The sequence below is a fragment of the Thamnophis sirtalis genome, unplaced genomic scaffold, assembly GCF_051295495.1.
Source record: "Thamnophis sirtalis isolate CommonGarterSnake01/CBP01778 unplaced genomic scaffold, rThaSir2_p1.2 scaffold_1, whole genome shotgun sequence".
Taxonomy (NCBI): domain Eukaryota; kingdom Metazoa; phylum Chordata; class Lepidosauria; order Squamata; family Natricidae; genus Thamnophis; species Thamnophis sirtalis.
This window is the reverse complement of record NW_028261381.1, coordinates 164,429,720-164,452,064: the sequence shown is the minus strand read 5'-3', so window position 1 is coordinate 164,452,064 and position 22,345 is coordinate 164,429,720. Positions and strand designations below refer to the sequence as shown.

The 22,345-nt window shown below is 42.8% G+C and overlaps 2 protein-coding genes across 3 annotated transcripts in view; both read left to right on the top strand.

Moving 5' to 3' along the window:
- Window positions 1-2,617, top strand: part of UNC13A (unc-13 homolog A) — a 167,104-nt gene extending 164,487 nt beyond the window's left edge. The window contains exon 44 of the mRNA XM_087702672.1: window positions 508-2,617. Coding sequence (XP_087558798.1) covers window positions 508-799 — 292 coding nt within the window. The 3' untranslated portion in view covers window positions 800-2,617. The remainder of the gene's footprint in view (window positions 1-507) is intronic.
- A 5,431-nt stretch (window positions 2,618-8,048) lies between these two features.
- DOHH (deoxyhypusine hydroxylase) lies at window positions 8,049-20,868 on the top strand. 2 transcript variants are annotated; one of them, XM_087702659.1, is made up of 5 exons: window positions 8,049-8,093; window positions 10,980-11,312; window positions 13,311-13,387; window positions 14,753-14,990; window positions 18,798-20,868. In XM_087702659.1, exons 2-5 carry the CDS (start codon window positions 11,039-11,041, stop codon window positions 19,112-19,114), a joined length of 906 nt encoding a protein of 301 aa, XP_087558785.1. In that variant the 5' UTR covers window positions 8,049-8,093; window positions 10,980-11,038; the 3' UTR covers window positions 19,115-20,868. The 2 variants fall into 2 exon arrangements, with proteins under 2 accessions (XP_087558785.1, XP_013913214.1); XM_014057739.2 differs by lacking the exon at window positions 8,049-8,093 and adding an exon at window positions 9,997-10,390.
- Window positions 20,869-22,345: the final 1,477 nt, after the last annotated feature.

Genomic DNA, 22,345 nt, shown 5'->3' with positions numbered 1-22,345 from the left:
ACTATGAAGCGGTATATAAGTGCTACTGCTATTGCTAAATGAAATTGCAAGAGGCAACATTGCAGCTTGCATCCATCCTGTGGAAAGTTGCATTCCAAGTGCTGGTTGTAAATACAGCACAGATTGAGAATCAAGTACCTAGTGGTGTATCACAGTCAATCTGAGACATTTCATCAGCTAACAATCTGCATCAACGGTATCACTGAGTCAATACCTGTAAGAATCAAAAGTGTCCATTCTGAAAAGCCCGGCAAGGGAGAAGGACACAGAGAGGCAGGCAGAGAAAAGTTTCCTCTGGTCATAATTTATGAGTAACAGTTTGGAAACTAGCTGTGAAAATGAGAGCAAAACATGGATCAGCATAGTGTGCCAAGGAGGACCCTGAGCTAATGTGGCCTCTATAGATTTCAACCTATGTCCTTTTCATAAGATGGAGGCAAGAATTTTCGGTTGCAAATTGAAACCTTATCGTTTCCTGCTTTTCCTCTCCTCCTCCTCCACCTCCAGCACCCTCGGCACTGAGACAGGCCCAGAGTGCTACGAGCTGCAAGTCTGCGTTAAAGACTACTGCTTTGCACGGGAAGACCGAACGGTGGGCATCGCCATCCTGCAGCTGAAGGACATCGTGCAGCGGGGCAGCTGTGCTTGCTGGCTGCCGCTGGGCCGGCGCATTCACATGGATGACACGGGCCTCACGGTGCTGCGCATCCTCTCGCAGAGAAACAATGACGAGGTGGCCAAGGAGTTTGTCAAATTGAAGTCAGATACGCGCTCAGCCGAGGAGGGCAGCAGCAGCTAAGACCAATCTGCCTCCCCCTGACTTCCCCCTCCCACTTGTTCCCTTTCCACAGTCTGCTAGAATTGCCTTCCCTTCTCTTCCTGGTCCCTTCCCTCTTTTATACAGCCATGTCAAAGCCATAGTTTTCAGAGCTGTCCTTTCTTCTGCCCCTTCACCCTGGCCCTTCCTGCTCCTCACCTCTTTCATTTGGGAGGTTTGCTCCCGCTGCCAAGGATCACACGTCGCGCACACCTTCTCAAATACATGTGCATTGCCAAAATTCCCCCATGAAGCAGAGAGATGTGAGAGAGCGAAGAGTTTGTCCCTGAAAAGGATTCTAACAAAAATCAAAGATGCTGCTGACTACATTTTGGCATAAGTTCCCGCCATCCCCTCTTTCCTGGCACATTTTTGTCTGATAAACATCAGAAGCTGCCTTCCATTTAATCAAGGTGTTTGTCAACCAACCCAGTATTTCCAGCGTGGATTGGCAGCTGCTATCTAAGGCAGATGTTTTTCAATCTTAGTATCAGTAAAATGACTGGACTTCAACTCCCAGAATTCCCCAGTCAGCCTGCTTGGCTGGGGAATTCTGGGAGTTGAAGTCGACCCATCATAAGTTGCCAAGGCTGAGAAACATTGCTCTGAGGTCTCAGTGGTGGAAGAATATTTCCCACTACATGCTGCCTAATTTGTGAACTGAAAATGCTGGGGATTGAACTAGCAGCCGACTCTAAATAAAATCGAAATCCCTGTGCCAAGTGGAAATAAGGATAAGTTACAAATATGTAATACTGGGAAAGGTAGCTTTCTTTGTCTTCACCCTATTTCAGCAGAGCTAAAGAAATAACATCCGAATCTTCCCTGCAATTCTAGCACCAAGTTATCAGCTCACTGAGGCAAAGCTAGAGAATGGCAGCTAGGCATTTCACCACCTTGGGATCAGCATGAAACTCTTTTATTGCTGTGGCCTTCAAGGAAGCCCAGCAATCAGATAATGTTAGGAATGTAGTCCATCATCTGAAGGGCTATGGCTTCCTTTTTTCTGTTCTGTTATTTTAGGACTTTTTTCTCCATTTCATTTCCCTTTAAGAAGTTCCTTCCTTTCCATTAAGAAGTTCTGGATTTAATTCCAGAAGTGAAGCATGCACTTTGCTACAGTCTTACAGTTCCATTGTGTCATTTTTCCCTCCTGTCTCATGCACAAATTTCAAACCCTTGAGTTACTATTTGTACATGCAATGTATATGCATTGAAACTCTACCCCACCTTCAAATCTTGGTTGCATCACAATACTGGGTGAGGTTTTATCGATGTTCGTGAACATCGGCTGTGAGCATTGGCAAAACATCACGCTGAACTCTTGCTACCGTCACGATTATCTCATGATTCACTTCTTTTTGTGGCGTTTGTTTACACACGAACGTACAAAAGTAATGCATGGGAGAACAGGGGACAGTTTCAAGACTGAAAATTGTAATAAGAACGTTAAGTATCTTAGAAGTGAAAAAATGGACAGTCGTAAATGCCCAATCTGGAAATAAAACCAGGTATTTCAGAATGCATGGGTACGTGGAAAAATTCAGCCAGGGGAAATTTTGTAGGCAACCTTTCTGCACACTTGGTAACAACAGCATGGCGCATGTGTGCTAATTCAAGCAATTTTATTTTACTCAAGGAAAGGAGCATTTGATCAATGGGTTTGGCCCTGGCTCTTTTTCCAGTGTGTCATAATTCCTGGGTCTATTCAGATAACACACCTAAACTAAGCTGGTTTATTCTTGTGAATGTAGAGGGAATGAGGGAGAGGTATGTGAACGTGGAGTATCAGTGCAGTATTTGTTCGAAGATAATAGGGCCTTGTAGGTGCGGGATTACAGTATGTAATTTTGGAAAGAATTCAAGGTTTGAGAGGTTCCAGGAGAGAAACAAAGGCTGAACATTAAAGGGAGGAGATATATGGGGTGGGGGGAGCATGAGGTCCAAAGGAGCAATGTTCTGAAGAGAGCAGTTGTTTATGGGATTGCTGAGGATGGCCCAACTTTTGGAAAAGTTAAATGATCATCATGACTGTCCTAAATCTCCTCACATCTGTCACATCTGCAGAAGGGCTCTCTTTCTGAAAGCTGCATCAATCGTAACAGCTTGGCCAGTTCTGTCCATATGCTTCTATGACTTTTACAGATATATGGATTGAACTGATCACCCAGCCCATCAGTTGGTGTCATTTGCCAGTTCCTTGCTTATCTGCCCCCACCCCATCCCAGTTTGCTCCTCTGCCACTGAAATACAACTCGTTATTCTCATTCCTTGTTTGCTATCTGATACGGGATCAACTCTCACTGGTTGGGCAGCTCTGAACCAGTTAGATCAAGCTGATAGCTATCTTGGCTTCCTAGAAAGGTGCCTTACATCAGGCAGATTATTTTTTTTCATTCTGCCCTTAACTATTTTGCACCTGATTGGCAGCTCATTCCTCCCCTCCATCTCCAATGGGATCCTGTTAAAAGCAGAAATCAAGAACGGGATCTTCTGCATGTAATGTAGGTATTCCACCTATGATCTTTGATCTCCCCGACATCTGGAGATTGAAAGATTTCCAAGGCATTTTTGGACATGTAGAGGAAAACATTGAAGAATGCCCAGAAAGAAAGACAGTGATGTCCACCTAAACCTGATACATCCCCTCGCTGGAAAATGCATAGTCACCTCTTCCAAACACTGCACAAACCTACTTCCAAGCTTAACTCCTCCCTCTATTAATCAGAACTCTCTCTTCCCCCACCCCCATTTGTCCCTCCTCTTTTTCAAAAATGTTTAATTTTTTTATGAATTGCTTGGGACCAAAGTATCAGGATTTTGAGTTGAATGTTTACACACAGACATATGCACAATCCACCAGACTTATATAAATCGCATTTGGGGAAAAAATAAAAAGGTGGTGGTGGGGGGAAGCTTTAGGCAACAGTTGCATCCAGGCAGACAGCTATTGTGGCTAGCAAATCAAAACCTGTGGCAAGGTGATTTCATCTCTTCCCTCCTTAACAGATTTTTTTCTGGTGCAAGATGGCACCAACAGCAGGAAAATGTGTAGGTTACAAATGAAAAGTTGTCTGGATCTTCTGCAAAATTCTGTGAACAAGGCAGGACAATCGCACAATAAAAGCCTTGTCTTGAAATCCTCTTAAGACTGCAGGGGAGGTAAAGCAAAAATTTCCATTTCTGTCTCCAGCACACTTTGGCACAAACAAATCTGGCACCGTCCCTATCCAGCACAGTGAGATGACAAGAAGCCAAGGGTAGGCATCTCCCTCCATCTTCCCCCCCAAACTGGTTCCTCCTTCAATTTTTTCTCTTTGGCATGTAGTTGAAACGAACAACAAAATGGATCACAATAAATTTTAAATCCCCAAACAATAAAATGAAGTTAATTCTGTTTGTGTAGCACACATGTTGGAATATGTTTTCATGTTGTCTGTTCTGTACATACATACCTGAAGTGGATTGAGCAATGGTTTTACCAACAATGGATGCATGATAGTGAGATGTTTTGCACTATTTTGAAATTTTGGGGCTCTATACAAATATTTTATTAACTGACATTAAAAAACCAAAAACAAATCCCATGGTTGTTATTTTCATCATTTCTGCTTATAACTAGTTCTCTCCCTTTGCAGTTAAGTACGATCAATATTTTTCACCGAAATCTGCATAATGCGATTCCAGATGAAGAACATCTATAACTACTTCAGTGCAGAGTGAGCTAATCTCCTAACATGCTAATCGTTTAAGTGAACCCCACCCTCTCTACATGCAATACCCTGCAGACATTAGATTAGAAAGTTACAAAGAACAACTATTCCAGTGATGGGATTAATATTTTTTTTGAAGTTCTGTGGGCATGGCATGGCTTGGTAGGCATGGCAGGGGAAGGATACTGTAAAATCTCCATTCCCTCTCCACTCCAGGGGAAACAGAATCCCCATTTCCTCCCGATCAGCTGGGACTCGGGAGGCAGAGAATAGATGGGGGTGGGGCCAGTCAGAGGTGGTATTTACCAGTTCTCTGAACTACTCAAAATTTCCACTACTGGTTCCCCAAAACTGGTCAGAACCTGCTGAATGCCACCTCTGAAATACTTTCACAGAAACACAATAGTTTAAGTTTAATAGAATAAACCTAGAAGGGACCTTGGAGGTCTTCTAGTCCAGCCCCCTACTCAAGCAGGAGAACTTATACCATTTCAGATAAGGGACTGTCCAGTCTCTTCTTAAAAACCTCCAGTGATGGAGCACCCACGATTTCTAAAGGCAATCTGACCCACTCTTCTTTGTGGCATCCCCTGAAATACTAGAATATTGCTATCATGTCCCTAGTCCTCTTTTCCTTTAGACTAGCCAAACCCAAATCTTGTAGCCGTTTTTCATATAGTTTTGTCTCCAGGTCTTTGATCATCTTAGTCGCTCTTCTCTCAACTTTTTCCAAAGTCTCAACCTCTTTTTTTGTAGTATAGTGACCATAGTTGCACTATTCCAGGTGTGGTCTTACTAGGGTTTTATAAAGCGGCACTGATACTTCACCTGACCTTGATTCTAAGCTAAGATTCTAAGGATCTACCTGAAGGAAAGGTTGAGAACCACTGCTTGAGAACATTAAGGGGTCCAGAACCAACATTGCTTTCTACAATGTAATTCTGGGCTCAATTATGGTCATAAATCAGGGATTACCTATAACCCTGCACTGAGTGCCATGACCTTCTATAGCTAAGGTGGTGTACATAATCACATCTACGGAGATTCTCAATCATCCAGATCATGGTTGTCTCAAATGTGGTTTTCCAAAAGGCAACTGGATTTTCTTGGGGTTTCTTTTTCCTTGAAAATGTTTTTGCTTCTCATCCAAGAAGTTTCTTCAGTGAAGAACGTCTTCACCGAAGAAGCTTCGTGGATGAAAAGCGAAACATTTTCGGGGGGGGGGGGGAGCAAGAAAATCATGTTGCCTTTTGGAAAAGCAGATTTGAGATACAGGGGTAACATCCTTACTTTCCTAAGGGTTGAAACTGGTTAAATAGCCCCTCTACCCTCGAGGTTTCTATAATGTATTAGTATCCTTGAGTCTCAGAGAATCAGCAGGCCAACGTTGTCCAAGATAGTTAACGTTTTTACAAGCAGTATTGTGATACTCTTGGAAAAGATGATCAAATGCTAAGCCTATACCTACAAAATCAGAAGCATGCAAGCGAAAGTATTTCCAGGGGACACCATATCGAAGTAAATGAACCAAGATAGGAAAATCATTGATGCTCATAACTCCTGAGAATTCCATGGATGGCCAAGAAAGCAAAGCAACCAAGCTGAAATTATCCTACTTTCAGACACATTGTGCTAAAGACTCGACTCTTGCAGAGGGCTCTAATGCTGGAAAGGTGCAAGGAAAAAGAAGAGGATGAGCAACAGCAAGGAAAATGGTGATATATTGTTGGAAGATCTGGGGGACCAGGCTGGAGACAGACTGTCATGAAGGAATCTATATCAGGGATGTTAATTCTAAAGTTGCCAAGGTTCAGAAACACTGCAATGGGACATTGATATTTGCTCTCTTTGTGTAGGACTAGCAATCATATAAATCAGGGTGTCTGATCTTGGCAAATATGGACTTCAACTCCCAGAATTCCCCAACATGATAAAGGTAAAGTTTCCTTTTGTACGTATGTGCTAGTCATTCCCAACTCTAGAGGGCGGTGCTCATCTCCGTTTCAAAGCCGAAGAGCAAGCACTACCTGAAGACATCTCCGTGGTCATGTGGCCAGCATGACTAAATGCTGAAGGTGCACGGAACGCTGTCACCTTCCCACCAAATGTGGTTCCTATTTTTCTACTTGCATTTTTTTTTGCAAGAAATTTTTATTTTTATTAAACAAACAACACAAAAAACCCCATCATCTTACATTACATCTTGTAGAAAGGGTGTCAATTGGTTACAATTAGCTTTCGTGCTAATTGTAGGAATCTTTGACATTTGATATGAATATAAGTAATGACTGTGGAAGAGTTCTACTTGCATTTTTACATGCTTTCAAACTGCTAGGTTGGCAGAAGCTGGGACAAGTAACAGGAGCTCATCCATTCAAACCGCCGAACTGCTGATCTTTCTGATCAACAAGCTCAGCATCTTAGCCACTAAACCAGCATGGAGGGGACTTCAATTCTGGAAATTGAAATCCACAAATCTTAACATTTGCCAAGATTGGACAATTTATATGGCCACTAGGAGTGTATGAATACACAAAAGGGAGCAAATGTCAATCCCATGGCACTGATTCTCAATCAGAATAGAGCTTGAAGGGGTCTTGGAGGTCTTCTAGTCCAGCCCCCTGCTCAAGCAGGAGACCCCTCTGTCTATGTCTGTCTGTCTGTCTGTCTGTCTATCTATCTATATCTATCTATCATATATCTATCATATATCTATCATATATCTATCTATCTCTATCTATCTCTATCTATCTATCTATCTATCATCTCTCTATCTCTCTATCTATCTATATCTATCTATATCTACCTCTATCTCTCTATCTCTCTATCTCTCTATCTATCCATCCATCCATCCATCCATCCATCCATCCATCCATCCATCCATCCATCCATCCATCCATCCATCCATCCATCCATCTATACCATTTCAGACAAGTGATTGTCCCGTCTCTTCTTAAAAACCTCCAGTGTTGGAGCACCGAAAACTTCTGAAGGCAAGTGTTCCACTGATTAATTGTCCTTACTGTCAGGAAGTTTCTCCATTCCAGGTTGCTTCTCTCAACTATGGCAACTTTAAAGAATAGCCCAAATATGCTGGCTAGGAAATCCTGAGAGTTGAAGTTCACACATCAAGAAGGTAGAGTTAAATGGGGGGGGGGGGATTTCAAAATCGATCCCCAAATGCAAAAGCCGTGGGTGAGTTTGTAACTATAGATCTATCGTCCTTCGATCAGCCTATGAGTTGGCAGAGGAGTCATTTTTTTTTTTTGGTGCCAATGCGCATGGCGCTCTCTTTGCTCCATTCAATCGGACTCGTTGACTTCGCTGGGGGGGTGTTTAAGAAAATATGAATACTGTATTTCATTTGAAGCAGCTACTTCTGAAAAAAAAAATCTCTTTTCCTCCACTATATTTAACAAGAACGAAAGTATACACACCACGGAGGAAAGGAGCAGCTTTCCTTCGCGTCTCCTCTTCCTGTTTGCGTTTGGTTCCGTCCGTCCCTTAGCCCGCCCTCGAAGGTGAGTGCGCATGCGCTGCTGAAGAACGCGTGTGAGGGTCCGGTGAGTAGGATAAAGGGGAGGCCTTGCGGTTCCGTGTTGCTATGGAAACAGAAGGGGGGGCAGGGGAGCTTACTTCGCTGAGGGGGACTAATGAAAGAACCGAATATTACCTGTTCTGGAATGTTCTTTCTACAATTTATCCAACTTTCTCAGTTTTCCCCTGACACTCTGCCCAACTTTTCACTGCATTTGGTTGACCAGACCAGTGGTCTCCAACCTTGGCAACTTTAAGACCTGTGGACTTCAACTCCAAAAAAAAAAAAAAAAAAAGCTGGCTGAGGAACTCTGGGAGTTGAAGTCCACAGGTCTTAAAGTTGCCAAGGTTGGAGACCACTGGACCAGACCACCCGTCGCAATTCTTTCCTGTAGCCCACTCTTATTTGTATTCAGTTTACATTCATTTAGTACCCATTTAATTGGATTTGACTACATCCGGCTCTTATCCCAAAGGTGCTTTTTTCATGAGGCGACTGGACTTTCTGGTTTTTCTTCTGCAGACATTTTGCTTCCCATCCAAGAAGCTTCTTCAGCTCAGACTGGATGGTGGGGAATGGGGGGATTTATATTCCTTGCAGACAGCTGGTCATTGGCATCCTTTTAGAGGGTCATTGAAGCCCTTGGAGGTGATGAAAGAAATGTCCTTCTGGGTTCGGCTCCAAGTGGGGAAAAAGACACTGGAGACATGGAGGCTGCGTGGAAAGATGGTTTATTGGTGGACAGGACCACATGGCTTGAGCCCTGAACAGAAAAGGTGATCACATGCTTCAATGTTGGGTGGAGAAGAAGAGAAGAGCCGAGGAAGGGGCTTGCTGGGCTTTTTATAATCTGTTCAGCCCCACCTCTCTGTTTCCTGTTCCTGTGTAAGAAATATATTCTGATTGGTTGTCAGACTCTCATGGGGCCATGTAGGGGCAACTCTCTAGGCTGCGTTTTGAATCCAGGTTTGATTGAGTTCTCAGATGCCGTGTGGGGAGTTGGGTAAAGGGCCAATATATCATGCCTTAATCCCATCCCCCTGGAGCTGAAGTGGAGAACTCTTTATTATGTAAAGTGGAATAGCTTGGCCTTCTTAATGGCCCATTGACAAAGTGGGGATGGGCAGGAAGCTACAGGGAGCTATTCTGTCTTTTAAAACATGTTTCTTTCTTTTCACATCCAGAGAAATATTCTGTCTTTTCAATATTTCCTAGGATATTTCATTTTTCTGGGAGTGGGCTGGGTGATAACTTCCTACAGAGTTTTATCTGTGTCTTCAGGGTAACCTGAGTGGTGCAAATGGTTCCTGTAGTCTGCAATTTTTTTTCCTCTGCAAATCCATTCCTACTCCCACACCATTCAAAGGGAGTTCATCCCAAATTGTATAGCTAAAAGTCTGTAGAGATTCTCAGTCATCCAGGTCCTGGTTGTCCCACAGGTGCTTTTTCCAGGAGGCAACTGGACTTTATTGTTTTTTCTTTGAAGCTGTTTCTCTTCTCATCCAAGAAGCTTTTTCAGCTCTGACAGGATAGTGAGGAATGGCAGGATTTATACTCCTTGCCGACAGCTGATCATTTGCATCCTTTTAGAGGGTGTTGAAGCACTTGGAGGTTTTTTTTACCAGCTGTCTGCAAGGAATAGAAATCCTTCCATTCCCCACTATCCTGTCAAAGGTGAAGAAGCTTCTTGGATGAGAAATGAAATGTCTTCAAAGAAAAAAAAACAAGAAAGTCCAGTTGCCTCCTGAAAAAGCACCTTTGGGACAACTATGACCTGGATGAGTGGGAATCTCTACAGACATCCGGCTCTTATATTTACTTGTTTCATCTGGTCTACTCACTTCTCATCTTTATATACCACACTGGCCACAAACACACACTTTTACATACAGCTTTTTATTTTTTATTTTATTTATTTGTTTATTTCGTCAAGCATGTATTAGACAGCATATATATGTATAAACACGAAATGGATATGAATAAAAAGAAACATCAGGGCAGGTACAGTAGGCAAGTTGATGCGCTTATGCATGCCCCTTACAGACCTCTTAGGAATGGGGTAAGATCGACAGTAGACAGTCTAAGGTTAAAGTTATGGAGGTTTGGGGAACAAACCATAGTCAGGTAGTGCATTCCAGGCATTGACCACTCTGCTGCAGAAGTCATATTTTCTGCAGTCACATTTGGAGCGGTTTACCTTAAGCAGTTTACCTTTTGTTTTTCTTCCAACATTCATTCCCTGGAATGATCCACATACAGCCCAACGACTTTCCTATCGGCATTCAAGTGTCTTAAAATGTCTCCATGCATTTTCCCATTTTGGTAAATATTCTACCTAGGTACACAAACTCATCTGTTTCTTCTTGTTTTTCAGCCTTTATTTCCGACATGCAATTGTTCCCTCCATTTTTCTCAAATATAATCATTTTGGCAAATTACGTTAATGTTCCAGTATATGCTTTTGATTGTATCACACAGTCTAAAATTGTCAGCAAATTTTGTGGGTTTCTCAACAACAACAAGGCACTATTGGGAAGCCGGAGGGCAAATTTCTTAGTCTTAAGAGAAAAAATTAAGCAGCATGTATGAATTTGCATGTAATATCAATATTTTTAATTTGTTAATTTGGAGAAGATAAGAAAGATTGACAAATGGCATGAGGAAAATGGGTTTCTGCATGCATTTTTCTCTATTTAGCATCTATATACAATTATTGCTCCTGATTGATCTTGTACATATGCACATTGTCCTGATTTGTAGTGGATTTCTTATACTAATAATTTGTTTTATTGAGTAGTATATGAATTTTAAAAATGGCAATGCTGTTCTTTTCCATTTTAAAAAACATGCAAGGTCAAATTTGCTTCCAAGGTGACATTTAGACATTTTCATATTTTTTTTCTCTATTTAGGTCCTCCAGATTTTTAAAGTCAGCACCCCTGTCTCTTCAGACCAGTAAAACAGTAAACAATGGTGAAAGAGAAAGAAGTTGAATTGATCGGCCAGATTCTGGTGAACCCCAAACAATCCTTGAAGGCACGCTTCCGCGCCCTTTTCACCTTACGTAATTTGGGGGGTCCAGCTGCGATTGAGTGGATCAGCCGAGCCTTTGAAGATGACTCGGCTCTCCTGAAGCATGAGCTGGCATACTGCCTTGGTCAGATGCAGGACGAGAGGGCCATCCCAGTCCTCATTGATGTGCTCCAGAACACATGTCAGGAACCCATGGTGCGACATGAAGCAGGTGAGAAGCGGGGAACTATTTGGTGGCTAGCTCAAAGATGATTGATATTCAGGATGGCACCTGGTTAGGAAAACTGGTCTGCATGAAGCCAGTGAAGGAAATCCTCTGCAGGTTTCAGTTTCTTCCCATCATTCGGTCCTAAAGACTGGATCACTTCAGAACAGCTGTAACTAACAACAACAAAAAAAACTTAGAAAGGCAATTGTTTGTCAAGAATGGTGTCAACTGAAATGAGATTTCAGACAGTCCTAATACCCTCCTAACTATGATTGTGAATCTTGAGTTACTTTCACTGGCTTACTTTTTATCCTTGTGTTATCCCTGATGACAATTGCAGTTTTCAAAGAGGAAAATAGTTAAGATTAAGATTTAGTTTATTTGTATCCCGCCCTTCTCTGGGAGGGACTCAGGGCGGTGAACAACTCAAAAGGGGAAAAGGGGATACAAACACAATACACGTAATTAAAATACACAAGAGTCATACAACCATACAAGTTGAGAGGGGAGGGGAACTCATCAACCCCAGGCCTGCCGGCACAGCCAGGTTTTGACGGCTTTCCGGAAGGCCTGGAGAGAGGTGAGGGTCCGAATCTCCGTGGGGAGTTCGTTCCAAAGGGCCGGAGCTGCTACAGAGAAGGCCCTCCCCCGGGTGGTAGCCAGATGGCATTGGCTGGTAGACGGAACCCGGAGGAGGCCGACCCTGTGCGATCTAACGGGTCTATGGGAGGTAATCGGCAGCAGGCGGTCTCTCAAGTACCCAGGTCCAATACCATGAAGGGCTTTATAAGTTACGACCAGCAGCAACCGTGTCTTTCAACCTTGGCAACTTTAAGATGTGTGTTGAGATACACTGCCCTTGAGCAGGGATCTCCAGTCTTGGCAACTTTAAGATTTGTGGACTTCAACCCAATGCTGGCTGAGGAAATCTTGGAGCTGAAGTCCACTAGTCTTAAAGTTGCCAAATTGGAAACCCCTGCCCTAGAGCATTGATGTTTGTTCCCTTTCATGGTGACCTGCTATTAGCGAAGGTCAATTTTAAGGGGTCTGAAGTTAGAACCATCTCAAGGGAGCATCCAATCCTCTAAATAGAACATGGCATGTCCCAATGTTACCCAGTTTTCTGCGGGAGCGCAAAATACAACCATTTAACATTTCCTTAAGATCAAAATATTTTTTAAATATCTGTTGTTTTAACTAGCATTTTAGTGTTGATGGGGAAGATTTTAAATACAATATTTTACTTTTATATAGCTTATTACCTTATTTATATACCTTATGAGTATAAGACGGACCTTTTCTCCCCTAAAAGAGTGTGGAAATGTTGGTGTGGCTTATGCACTGAATACAGTTATTTTTGGCCTCCCAAATCCCTGCCCCTGCATCCCATTTTTGTGAAAAATGGGCAAAAAACGGGCGTTTTTGTCACCCCCACTCCCTCAGAAGCACTCTGCAGCTTCAGCAGGGCTGAGGGAAGGGAAAAATGCCCCTGTTTTGGTGAAAAACGGACATGTTTCCCTTCCCCAAGCCCTGCTGAAGCCTGTAGAGTGCTCCTGGGGGCCAGGGAGGACAAAAACTTTTTTTCCTGATTTATCTCTTTGAAATCTTGGTGCGTCTTATACACTGGAGCATTTTATAGTCCGAAAAATACGGTACCTCTCTTCTTAGGAAAAAGGGCGTACAATAATTCCTGTTGGCTAGTATGGGTAAATGGTTTTTCCACACATCTGCATCTGTTCCTTTCCTTCAGTACTTGAAATAAATTTGTTTCAGTTACCAATCTTGGTAGATTGTACCTTTATATTATGCTGTATTGGTTTGAATATAATTATTCTGATTATATTTTGTGTTTTTTTTTTAATTTAGCAACCTTTGAGTACCAGTTGATTGAAGGATTCAAGAGATTTGTTACTGTGGTTATCTTTGTATTGATTGTAGATGTCAACGGATTCTCGCGTCACTGACCTGTGTTCATTCGCCTACTTTTTTTGTTTTCCATAGGTGAAGCTCTTGGTGCCATTGGAAATCCAAAAGTACTTGATATATTGAAACAATATTCTGAAGATCCTGTTGTTGAGGTAAATATGGGAGTGGGGATAATCAATAGCTCCTATAAAAGAGTCCTTGTAGATTTTACTCCATTAGTCATTGCTGACTATAGGGGGCAGTTTCATCTCCATTTCAAGGGCCAGCGCTGTCCAAAGACATTTCCATAGTCATGTGGCCAGCATGACATCACAGGGTGCTATTACTTTCCCACCGAACTGATACCTATTTATCTACTTGCATTTGCATACTTTCAAACTGTTAGGTTGGCAGAAGCTAGGGCAAGAACGAATGCTCAACCTGTCGTACAACTCTTGGGTCTTGGCTTTCCAGCCGACAAGCCCAATATCTTTAACCCAGGGGTGTCAAACTTGTGTCGTGACTGCGTCGTCACATGATGTATCGTGACTCCCCCCCCCTTTTGCAAAACCAGGTGGGGGCGGGGCAGCATGTGACGCAGGCAGCCCACGCATCATAAGTTTGACACCCCTGCTTTAACTGCTGAACCATTGCATCACCCCAATAACTCCTTCAAAATTGCTGAATTGAAAAATGTGATGTGGTTCCAAAGTAGAATAATAAAACATTTTGAAACATAACTCTCTTTAATTTATGATGTTGGTGTTGTTGACTCATAATAAACACCTTGTCCAGGATTGTCTATGGAGATTCTCAGTCTCATCTACGTCATGGTTGTCCCAAAGCTGCTTTTTTTCAAGAGGCAACTGGACTTTTTAGTTTTTCTTTGAAGACGTTTTGCTTCTCAAGCTGAAACTGAAGAAACTTCTTGGATGAGAAGTGAAACTTCATCAAAGAAAAACCAGAAACTCCAGTTGCCTCTTGAAAAGGCAGCTTTGGGTCATCTCCAGGATTATGTGTCCCGCATCCGGTACTTCAGATTTTTCAACCCATCCATCATTGGAACTTGAGTTCATCTACCTTGCTGCTTGTTGTCCTCTTTTTCTCTTTTCTTCCATGTTTCCCAGAAATATAGACATCTCAAAGGACCTGAGTTTTCATAATTTGAATCTGAATATTTGAGCCTTGAGTGAGAACTCTGGATTGATTTCTTCTATGATCCTCCATCCCCCCCCCCCCCCCCGCCTTTGCCTATTCATGGTATTTTTAAAACTGTTAGAATGAGAAAGAGAGTTCTGCCTTTTGAAAACAAATTATTTTGGAATATCTTCCTGTTTAATTTTAGATCTATTATTTATTAATACTTTTTAATCCTACATTTAGGGGAAAGTTGTAAAGCCAATTGAATTTTAATTTGAAAGCATTGACCACCAGCTTGCAACTCCTTTACCATTAGCACCCTAGTCCTTCTCTTTCCTTGAAGACTTCTGAACCATGGCAAAAACTATCTTCTCATGTCCATTTGCTCTCCTGTGTAGGTAGCAGAGACCTGTCAGCTGGCTGTGAAGAGGCTGGAATGGTTTCAGGAGCACAAGGCAAACTCTGCCGTCAACCCTTACCACTCTGTGGATCCAGCACCTCCCGCTGAGGAGAAAGACGTGGGGAAGCTGAGGCTCACCTTGCTGGATGAGTCACAATCACTCTTCGAGCGCTATCAAGCTATGTTTGCATTACGGAACATTGGAGGAGAAGCTGCTGTTCTGGCACTTGCTGATGGTAAGCAGCTGACTTTCTTCTCCTGGCTCAAGAATCTGGGGCAGAAAATTTTCCCGGGCTGTGATTTTCTTTGGAAGAGTGGAGCATAAAATCCATTTTCCAGAATGCATCATGAATTAATCAAATGCTGGACACACCCAATTGCCCTGGGCTGTTTCTGAAATTGCTACTTTAGATGGAGATTCTTTATGTAACTAATGTGCCGCTCTTAGGGCAGTGCATCCCAAACCTGGGTAAATTACCTAGAATTGGGTAAAAGTGACTTTTTCTTTGGGTGATGACACATGAACCCACTACCCAATCACTCCAAGAATAGCAATAGCAATAGCAGTGGACTTATATACCGCTTCATAGGGCTTTCAGCCCTCTCTAAGCGGTTTACAGAGAGTCAGCATATCGCCCCCAACAACAATCTGGGTCCTCATTTTACCCACCTCGGAAGGATGGAAGGCTGAGTCAACCCTGAGCCGGTGAGATTTGAACCGCTGAACTGCTGATCTAGCAGTAGCCTGCAGTGCTGCATTTATTTACATTTTCTTAAAGCAGTGGTTCTCACCATAGACTCCCTTTAAAGATCTTTTGTGGTCATAGACCATGGCCACACACTACCAAAACTTAATTCAAGATTCAAATCATAATATTTTGTCAAGCCGTTGCGGACCCCCTGTCACAACATTGTGACTCCCAAGGGCCCGCGGACCACAAGTTGAGAACCATTGCCTTTAAAAGTGTTTTAAGTGAGTTGGGTAAAAAGGACAGTCTGATAAGTGGCTTTGGCTAAAGAAGGAAAAGTTTAAAAACCACTTTCTTAGGGCATTTCTTCAGGATAGGATAGGAATAGAATAACAAAGTTGGAAGGGAGATCTTCTAGTCCAACCCCCTGCTTAGGCAGGATACCCTATAGCAGTGTTTCTCAACCTTGGCAACTTGAAGATGTCTGGACTTCAACTCCCAGAATTCCCCAGCCAGCATCCTGCCCTATAGTACCATTTCAAACAAATGGTTATCCAACATCTTCTTTAAAACTTCCAGTATTGGAGCATTCACAGCTTCTGGAGGTAAGTTGTTCCACTGATTAATTGTTCTCACTGTTAGGAAATTTCTCCTCAGTTCTAAGTTGCTTCTCTCCTTGATTAGCTTCAACCCATTGCTTTTTGTCCTACCCTCAAGTGCTTTGGAGAATAGTTTGACTCCCTCTTCTTTGTGGCAGCCCCTGAGATATTGGAACCCTGCTATCATGTCACCCCTAGTCCTTTTTTTCATTAAACTAGACATTCCAGCAAATGTTCTTTATATCTTTTAGCCTTCAGTCCCTAATCATCTTTGTTGCTCTTCTCTGCACTCTTTCTAGAGTCTCCACATCTTTTTACATAGTGGTGAACCAAAACAATGCAATATTCCAAGTGTGGCCTTACCAAGGCATTATAAAGCGGTATTAATAGTTCACAAGATCAACTTTTAGAGTCAAAGATGCAATATAATGTCAAAATAACAGTATTGAGGATGGATTTTTTATCTTCCCAAAAATGGCTGGGTGATGTTAGGAAGATGCCTTAAATCATAAGAGGGGGAAATTGTCTAAAGGATGTGCTAACAGGAGCAGCCAACCATATTTATTCCCCCTCACCCATTTTATTTGAATTGTAAATAATGACTGAGGAAATCAATGCCCGTCAAAAGCGCGTTCCACAAAAGCGCGGTCGACGAAATCGCGTATGTGACGTCATCACAACGCGACGAAAAAGATCGAAAAATTGAAATAAAAATTAAATTACAGCAAGCCGATTCACATAAAGGTAAGGGTTAGGTTAAGGGTTAGGGTTAGGGTTAGGTTAAGGGTTAGGGTTAGAGCGTTAGCGTTACGTTTAGCGTTAGGTTAAGGGTTAGTGTTAGGTTTTTCGTTACGTTAAGGGTTAGGTTTAGGGTTAGGTTAAGGGTTAGGTTTGGGGGGGTTAGGGGAAGGTTTTAGCTTTATTTTTACATTTTTCGATCTTTTTCGTCGCGCTGTGATGACGTCACATACGCGCTTTCGTCGACCGCGATTTTGTCGTCCGCGGTTTTGTGGTAGAACCATCAATGCTAGTAAAAATTCATTATAGTTTGATGTATAATGGTAATGTCATTTGTAAATTATGACAAATTTCAGGAATTTTTGAAGCTAAATGCATCTTCTCTTAAAGCACATTTGCTGTGCAGACTGATACGTGTCTGCTCAAATGACTTTTTAAAAAACCTTTTTGTGGCAGGGGACAAGGTACAACTCTTAAGAAGCCTGTTTGTTCTATGTAGCAGATATTTTAAGCAGCCCAGTTTTCTTTCCTGCCGTTATCTGGAGTAAGACCTCAATAGGTCCTAATTCTGAGTAAACATGCAGAGCCTTAGCTATATGGAAGTCTACATCTGGTTCTTTATTTGGAATCTCACTTACGTCCAATATCCTCAAAAATCCACCTTGACCCTATCACCTGTCCATGGGGATATTCCCACTCAGCAGACTTGTCTCCCTACAGCCCTTTCTGGTTCTTGGAAAAAGACTATGACTCAGCGACTCAACCTGGTCACACTCCAAGCTTTCCTCAGTACGCCATTCATGGCTCAGACGCGGGTCTTCAAGTTCAGTGTAATTGGCCCATCACCCTTCTATGGGAGAGTTGAGAAATGGCTAAAGAGAGTTGTATGTGTAGGGCCTGCCGCCTCCTCAGATAGATATTTATACCCGTGTGACCTTTGGAATTAAAAACCAACAGTGTCCCATCATTTGTTGGCAGAGCATGTTTAGATTTAGTGGGTCTTGGGTTTGACATCTCCACTGAAGAGCATCCAACCCCAGGTATTGAAATGGAAGTTGTGGGGATCCTGCCTCTGCCCAGTTGGAGAGGTGGATTTGATTTCTGAGGGAGGAAGCACCTCCTCCTCCAAGGAAAGAACATTTCCCAAATCACTGGTTTTATACACCCAGGAGTCTGCCTCTAAAGGAACACTTGAGCACTTTTCGTGTATCTCTGAGTCGCTACCATCAGGACAGCCAATCCTGAGCCATTGTGGTGGAATGAATGCAGGAGCTCTTTCCCAGGGTGCTAAGAGGCAGATCAGCAGTGGGTCCTTGGTTTGCAGAAAGATGCCCGGAAGGGATCATGCCTAAAACTTTCACAGTATTTACCTGATACAGGTAATCCTCGACTTACGACCACAACGGAGCCTAAAATTTTTATTGCTAAGCAATACAGTTGTTAGATGAGTTTTGCCCCGTTTTATGACTTTTCTTGCCACAGTTGTTAAGCGAATCACTGCAGTTGTTAGTAACACGATTGTAAAAGTGAACCTGGCTTCCCCATTGATTTTGCTTGTCACAAAAAGTGATCACGTGACGCCGGGAGACTCTAACCGTCATAAATATGAGCCAGTTGCCAAGAGTTCAAATTTTGATCATGTGTCCCTGGGGATGCTGCAACGGGCTTCTATGTGAAAAAATGGTCATAAATCGCTTTTTTTCAGTGCCATTGTAACTTTGAACAGTCACTAAACGAAAGGCTGCAAATAAATAATTAAAATAGTATTAAAAATAATAAAGCAATAAAGAAACTACTCAGCAATTAAGCCTTCTTGGTTCCTTGGGTTCCTGACTTTAATCTTGCCAGGCTCAAGCACAGGCTGCATAACCATCAGATGCACATGGTGTGATCTGCCTCTTGGCTCCCTCGGAAACAGCCCCCCCCCCTGCATTTTAGTGTCAGATTCCACTACATTTACACTACCAAGCAGGTTCTCTTCTCTTTTCTTAGTCCGGTCACTTTTCTCTTTCCCCAGGCCTCCAATGTGGCAGTGCCCTCTTCCGCCATGAGATTGCCTATGTGCTGGGCCAGATGCAGCAGGAGGCCAGCATTCCACAGCTGACGGCATCCTTGGAGAATGTGGCAGAGAATGCCATGGTGCGCCACGAGTGTGCCGAGGCTTTGGGCTCCATTGCTAAGGAGTCCTGCCTGACCACCCTGGAGGAGTTTGCCAAGGATGAAGAGCGGGTCGTCCGGGAGAGCTGCGAGGTGGCGCTGGACATGTACGATTATGAGAACAGCACTGATTTCCAGTATGCTGACAGTCTGAGCAAACTGAAGGCCTTCAGCTGAAGAAGCAGGGCTTCTCTCAGCTGGCCTCCCACACTTATTGGCCATTTCAGTGTCATTTGTTCTCTGTGGTTTCCATAAGAGTGCCGGAAGGAGACCATGTGGACGAAACCTTCAAGCCTCTGTCATTAATTTATTTTTTTTCTATGGTGTTGTTTGGTGGAAGGGGAAACACAGCTGTTATCAAGGACTTAGAATTATGTTGATAATGGAAATGCTTTGCAGGGGAAAAAAACACCCTTTTCTTGTGAAAAGTAGTTGCCATTTTTATTAGCTACCCTTAAAAGAGCTCTTCCTCACCATATGAGCTAACCCCGCACGACTTGTAAAGCACAAAGATAGGCAAAGTCCAATTCTGTCTCAGGTGAAACATAGAATCATATGGTTGGAAGCGTCCTTGGAGATCTTCTAGTCCAACCCCCTGTCCTAGGCAGAGTCCTTAATCCATGTTGGATGGATAGTTGTCAATTTTTTTTCTTGCAAACCACCAGCAATGGAGCACCAACAACAGGCAAGCTGTTACACAATTGTTCTGCCAGGAACTTTCTCCTTAGTTCCACTGATTAGTTCTGGTGATCCAGTGATTGTGGAAATAAACAAGTAGAAACAACCGTGGAGGGATTGTCCCTCAATATGGTCCCAAACTATGAAGGGCTTTAAAGGTGACAACCAGCACCAGAATCATATTGGCAAGCAATGCAGCTCACCAATAGCGATGTTACATGTGCCAAATAAGCATCACCCTTTACTATCTGTACTGCTATGTTCTGCACCAGCTGAAGCTTCTGAATGCTCTTCAAAGGTAGCCCCACGTAGAGTGCATTGCAGTAATGCTTACTGGATTGATCACTATCGCACAGAATAAGACGCTAGGTTAGAAACTGAACTTTCAAATTTAGAACAAGGCTTTTCTGTTCCATTGCAAAAGATAAAATATTTTCTCCTGAGATCTACTTGGGTGTTGTCAACAGCTTCAGGGAATTAAGATCCATGTTTGAACTATTTTTCTTAAACTCAGTTCCTGTGGGGATGGAAGTTTCACTTACAATTACAAGCTGGGAAGGGGTTTCCCTGCATCTGATTTTATTTCCTCAGGCATTCATTTGGAGCCATGAGTTAATTTACCAGTTTAGTGGGCTTTGAATTTATTTTTACTAAGCAAAGATAAAAATCCTATATTCTTTAAATGGGCTAATTCCACACACATACACAGAGGCATCTAATTCTTGAGCTGAATTACACTAGTTTTACTGGTTTTACTCCTTAGTTTGACACGCAGACACTAACCTTTGGCAATGTGCATTTTGCTGCATATAGTCAAAATTGGGATGTGCCCCATTGGCAGAAGAAACCCAGTGCTTTCAGTTAAGTAGATTAGATCTTCAAGATCAAACTAATGGGAACACAGTGGATTTCCTCCAGGGCATAGAAAATGCATCCTTTAGCTCCATGACATGAGCTGATAAAACTCTTCAAAGAAGGAGATAAATTAAATGACACTCCCGCTGGCCTTGAGTGGGATGAATGGACTATGGAAGATTTGGGGAATTTGGAGGGATGGTTTTGCCTCCCTTCAATGGACCAGCCTTTCATTTTCCTTTCAGAGTTGTTTTGTATTTATTGTTTTAAATTTGAAAAGCCATCCAGAGTTGTTTTGTAGCCTATAATTTAGGTGATAAAGTCATCAAAGTCCTCTTTTTCCTTATTGTACAGATATGCATTGACCACAGTGGGGAAAATAAAATAAGACAAAACAATGTGTCTAACCATCTGTGTGTGGATGAGAGAGAGAAATTCAAGAGGGCTGATTCAACCATATGATCAAAGCCACCGTCTTGACTTTTAATCCCCTTGCCACAACCCAGTTCCCATATTGGTGGTGCCCTGAACAGTCTGAACTTGTGCTACTGAGATTGGGTGGGAAACTGCTGGTTTTAAAAATTTCATATGATTGTCCCTGTATCTGTGCATTGAGGGGCTAGTCCCACATCTATTACTTTTATAAATAACTCAAGGCAATCAAACACTACATAATGCTTCCTCCTCCTATTTTCCCCACAACAACAACTATGTATTGTTGATTGGGCTGAAAGAAAGAGTAATTCGCCCAATGTCACCCAGCTAGCTTTCATGCCTAAGGCAGGACTAGAACTCCCAGTGTCCTGTATTCTAGCTTCGTGTTTTAACCATTACACTAAACTGGCTCTATTTGTATTTTCGCAGAAAAGTGTGGCAAAATTAAGTGTGCGCAACAAAACTCATTCTTTTCCAATCTAATGATATCACTGACCATGCCCACTTCTGCCTACGTGCAAGTAATTAATTAACTGCACTCTTTGATCTGTCCTTGGTATTTTGTTTTTCTAACAAGTGAGGTAAAAGGAAATTGGATTTGCTGTCCCATCAGCAGAAGGGTGATGAAAGAAACTAAAAATAGAATTAGGGACAGTTTGTTCTAAAGGATAATTGCTGTTTTTGTTTGGGACTGAGAAGGGGGGTCTGGAACAGAGTGAGGGGTCTAAGGGGTGGAGCTTGAGAGATGAAGGGGAAGTTGGAATGGAACTCTGGAAGTTTGAGAGGTGTAGTCTAAAATAGCAATAGCAATAGCAGTAGACTTATATACCGCTTCATAGGGCTTTCAGCCCTCTCTAAGCGGTTTACAGAGAGTCAGCATATTGCCCCCAACAATCTGGGTCCTCATTTTACCCACCTCGGAAGGATGGAAGGCTGAGTCAACCCTGAGCCGGTGAGATTTGAACCGCTGAACTGCTGATCTAGCAGTAGCCTGCAGTGCTGCATTTAACCACTGCGCCACCTTGGCTCTAAGTGCAATAGCACTTAGACTTATATACCGCTTTACAGTGCTTTTACAGCCCTCTCTAAGCGGTTTACAAAGTCAGCCTATTGCCCCCACCTATCTGGGTCCACATTTTACCCACCTCGGAAGGATGGAAGCCTAAGTCAACCTTGAGCCAGTGAGATTTGAACTGCCGAAGTGCAGCTAGCAGTCAGCTGAAGTAGCCTGAAGTAGTTAGGACAGTAATTTCCCAAGATAAGAGCCGAGGTGGCGCAGTGGTTAAATGCAGCACTGCAGGCTACTGCTAGATCAGCAGTTCAGCGGTTCAAATCTCACCGGCTCAGGGTTGACTCAGCCTTCCATCCTTCCGAGGTGGGTAAAATGAGGACCCAGATTGTTGGGGGCAATATGCTGACTCTCTGTAAACCGCTTAGAGA

Bases quoted from the DNA above. Each gene is read 5' to 3' on its own strand.
- DOHH (XM_087702659.1), top strand. From the start codon at position 11,039: ATGGTGAAAGAGAAAGAAGTTGAATTGATCGGCCAGATTCTGGTGAAC. The intron at 13,388-14,752 runs GTAAATATGGGA...TCTCCTGTGTAG, and splicing joins CTGAAGATCCTGTTGTTGAG to GTAGCAGAGACCTGTCAGCT. The intron at 14,991-18,797 runs GTAAGCAGCTGA...CTCTTTCCCCAG, and splicing joins TGTTCTGGCACTTGCTGATG to GCCTCCAATGTGGCAGTGCC.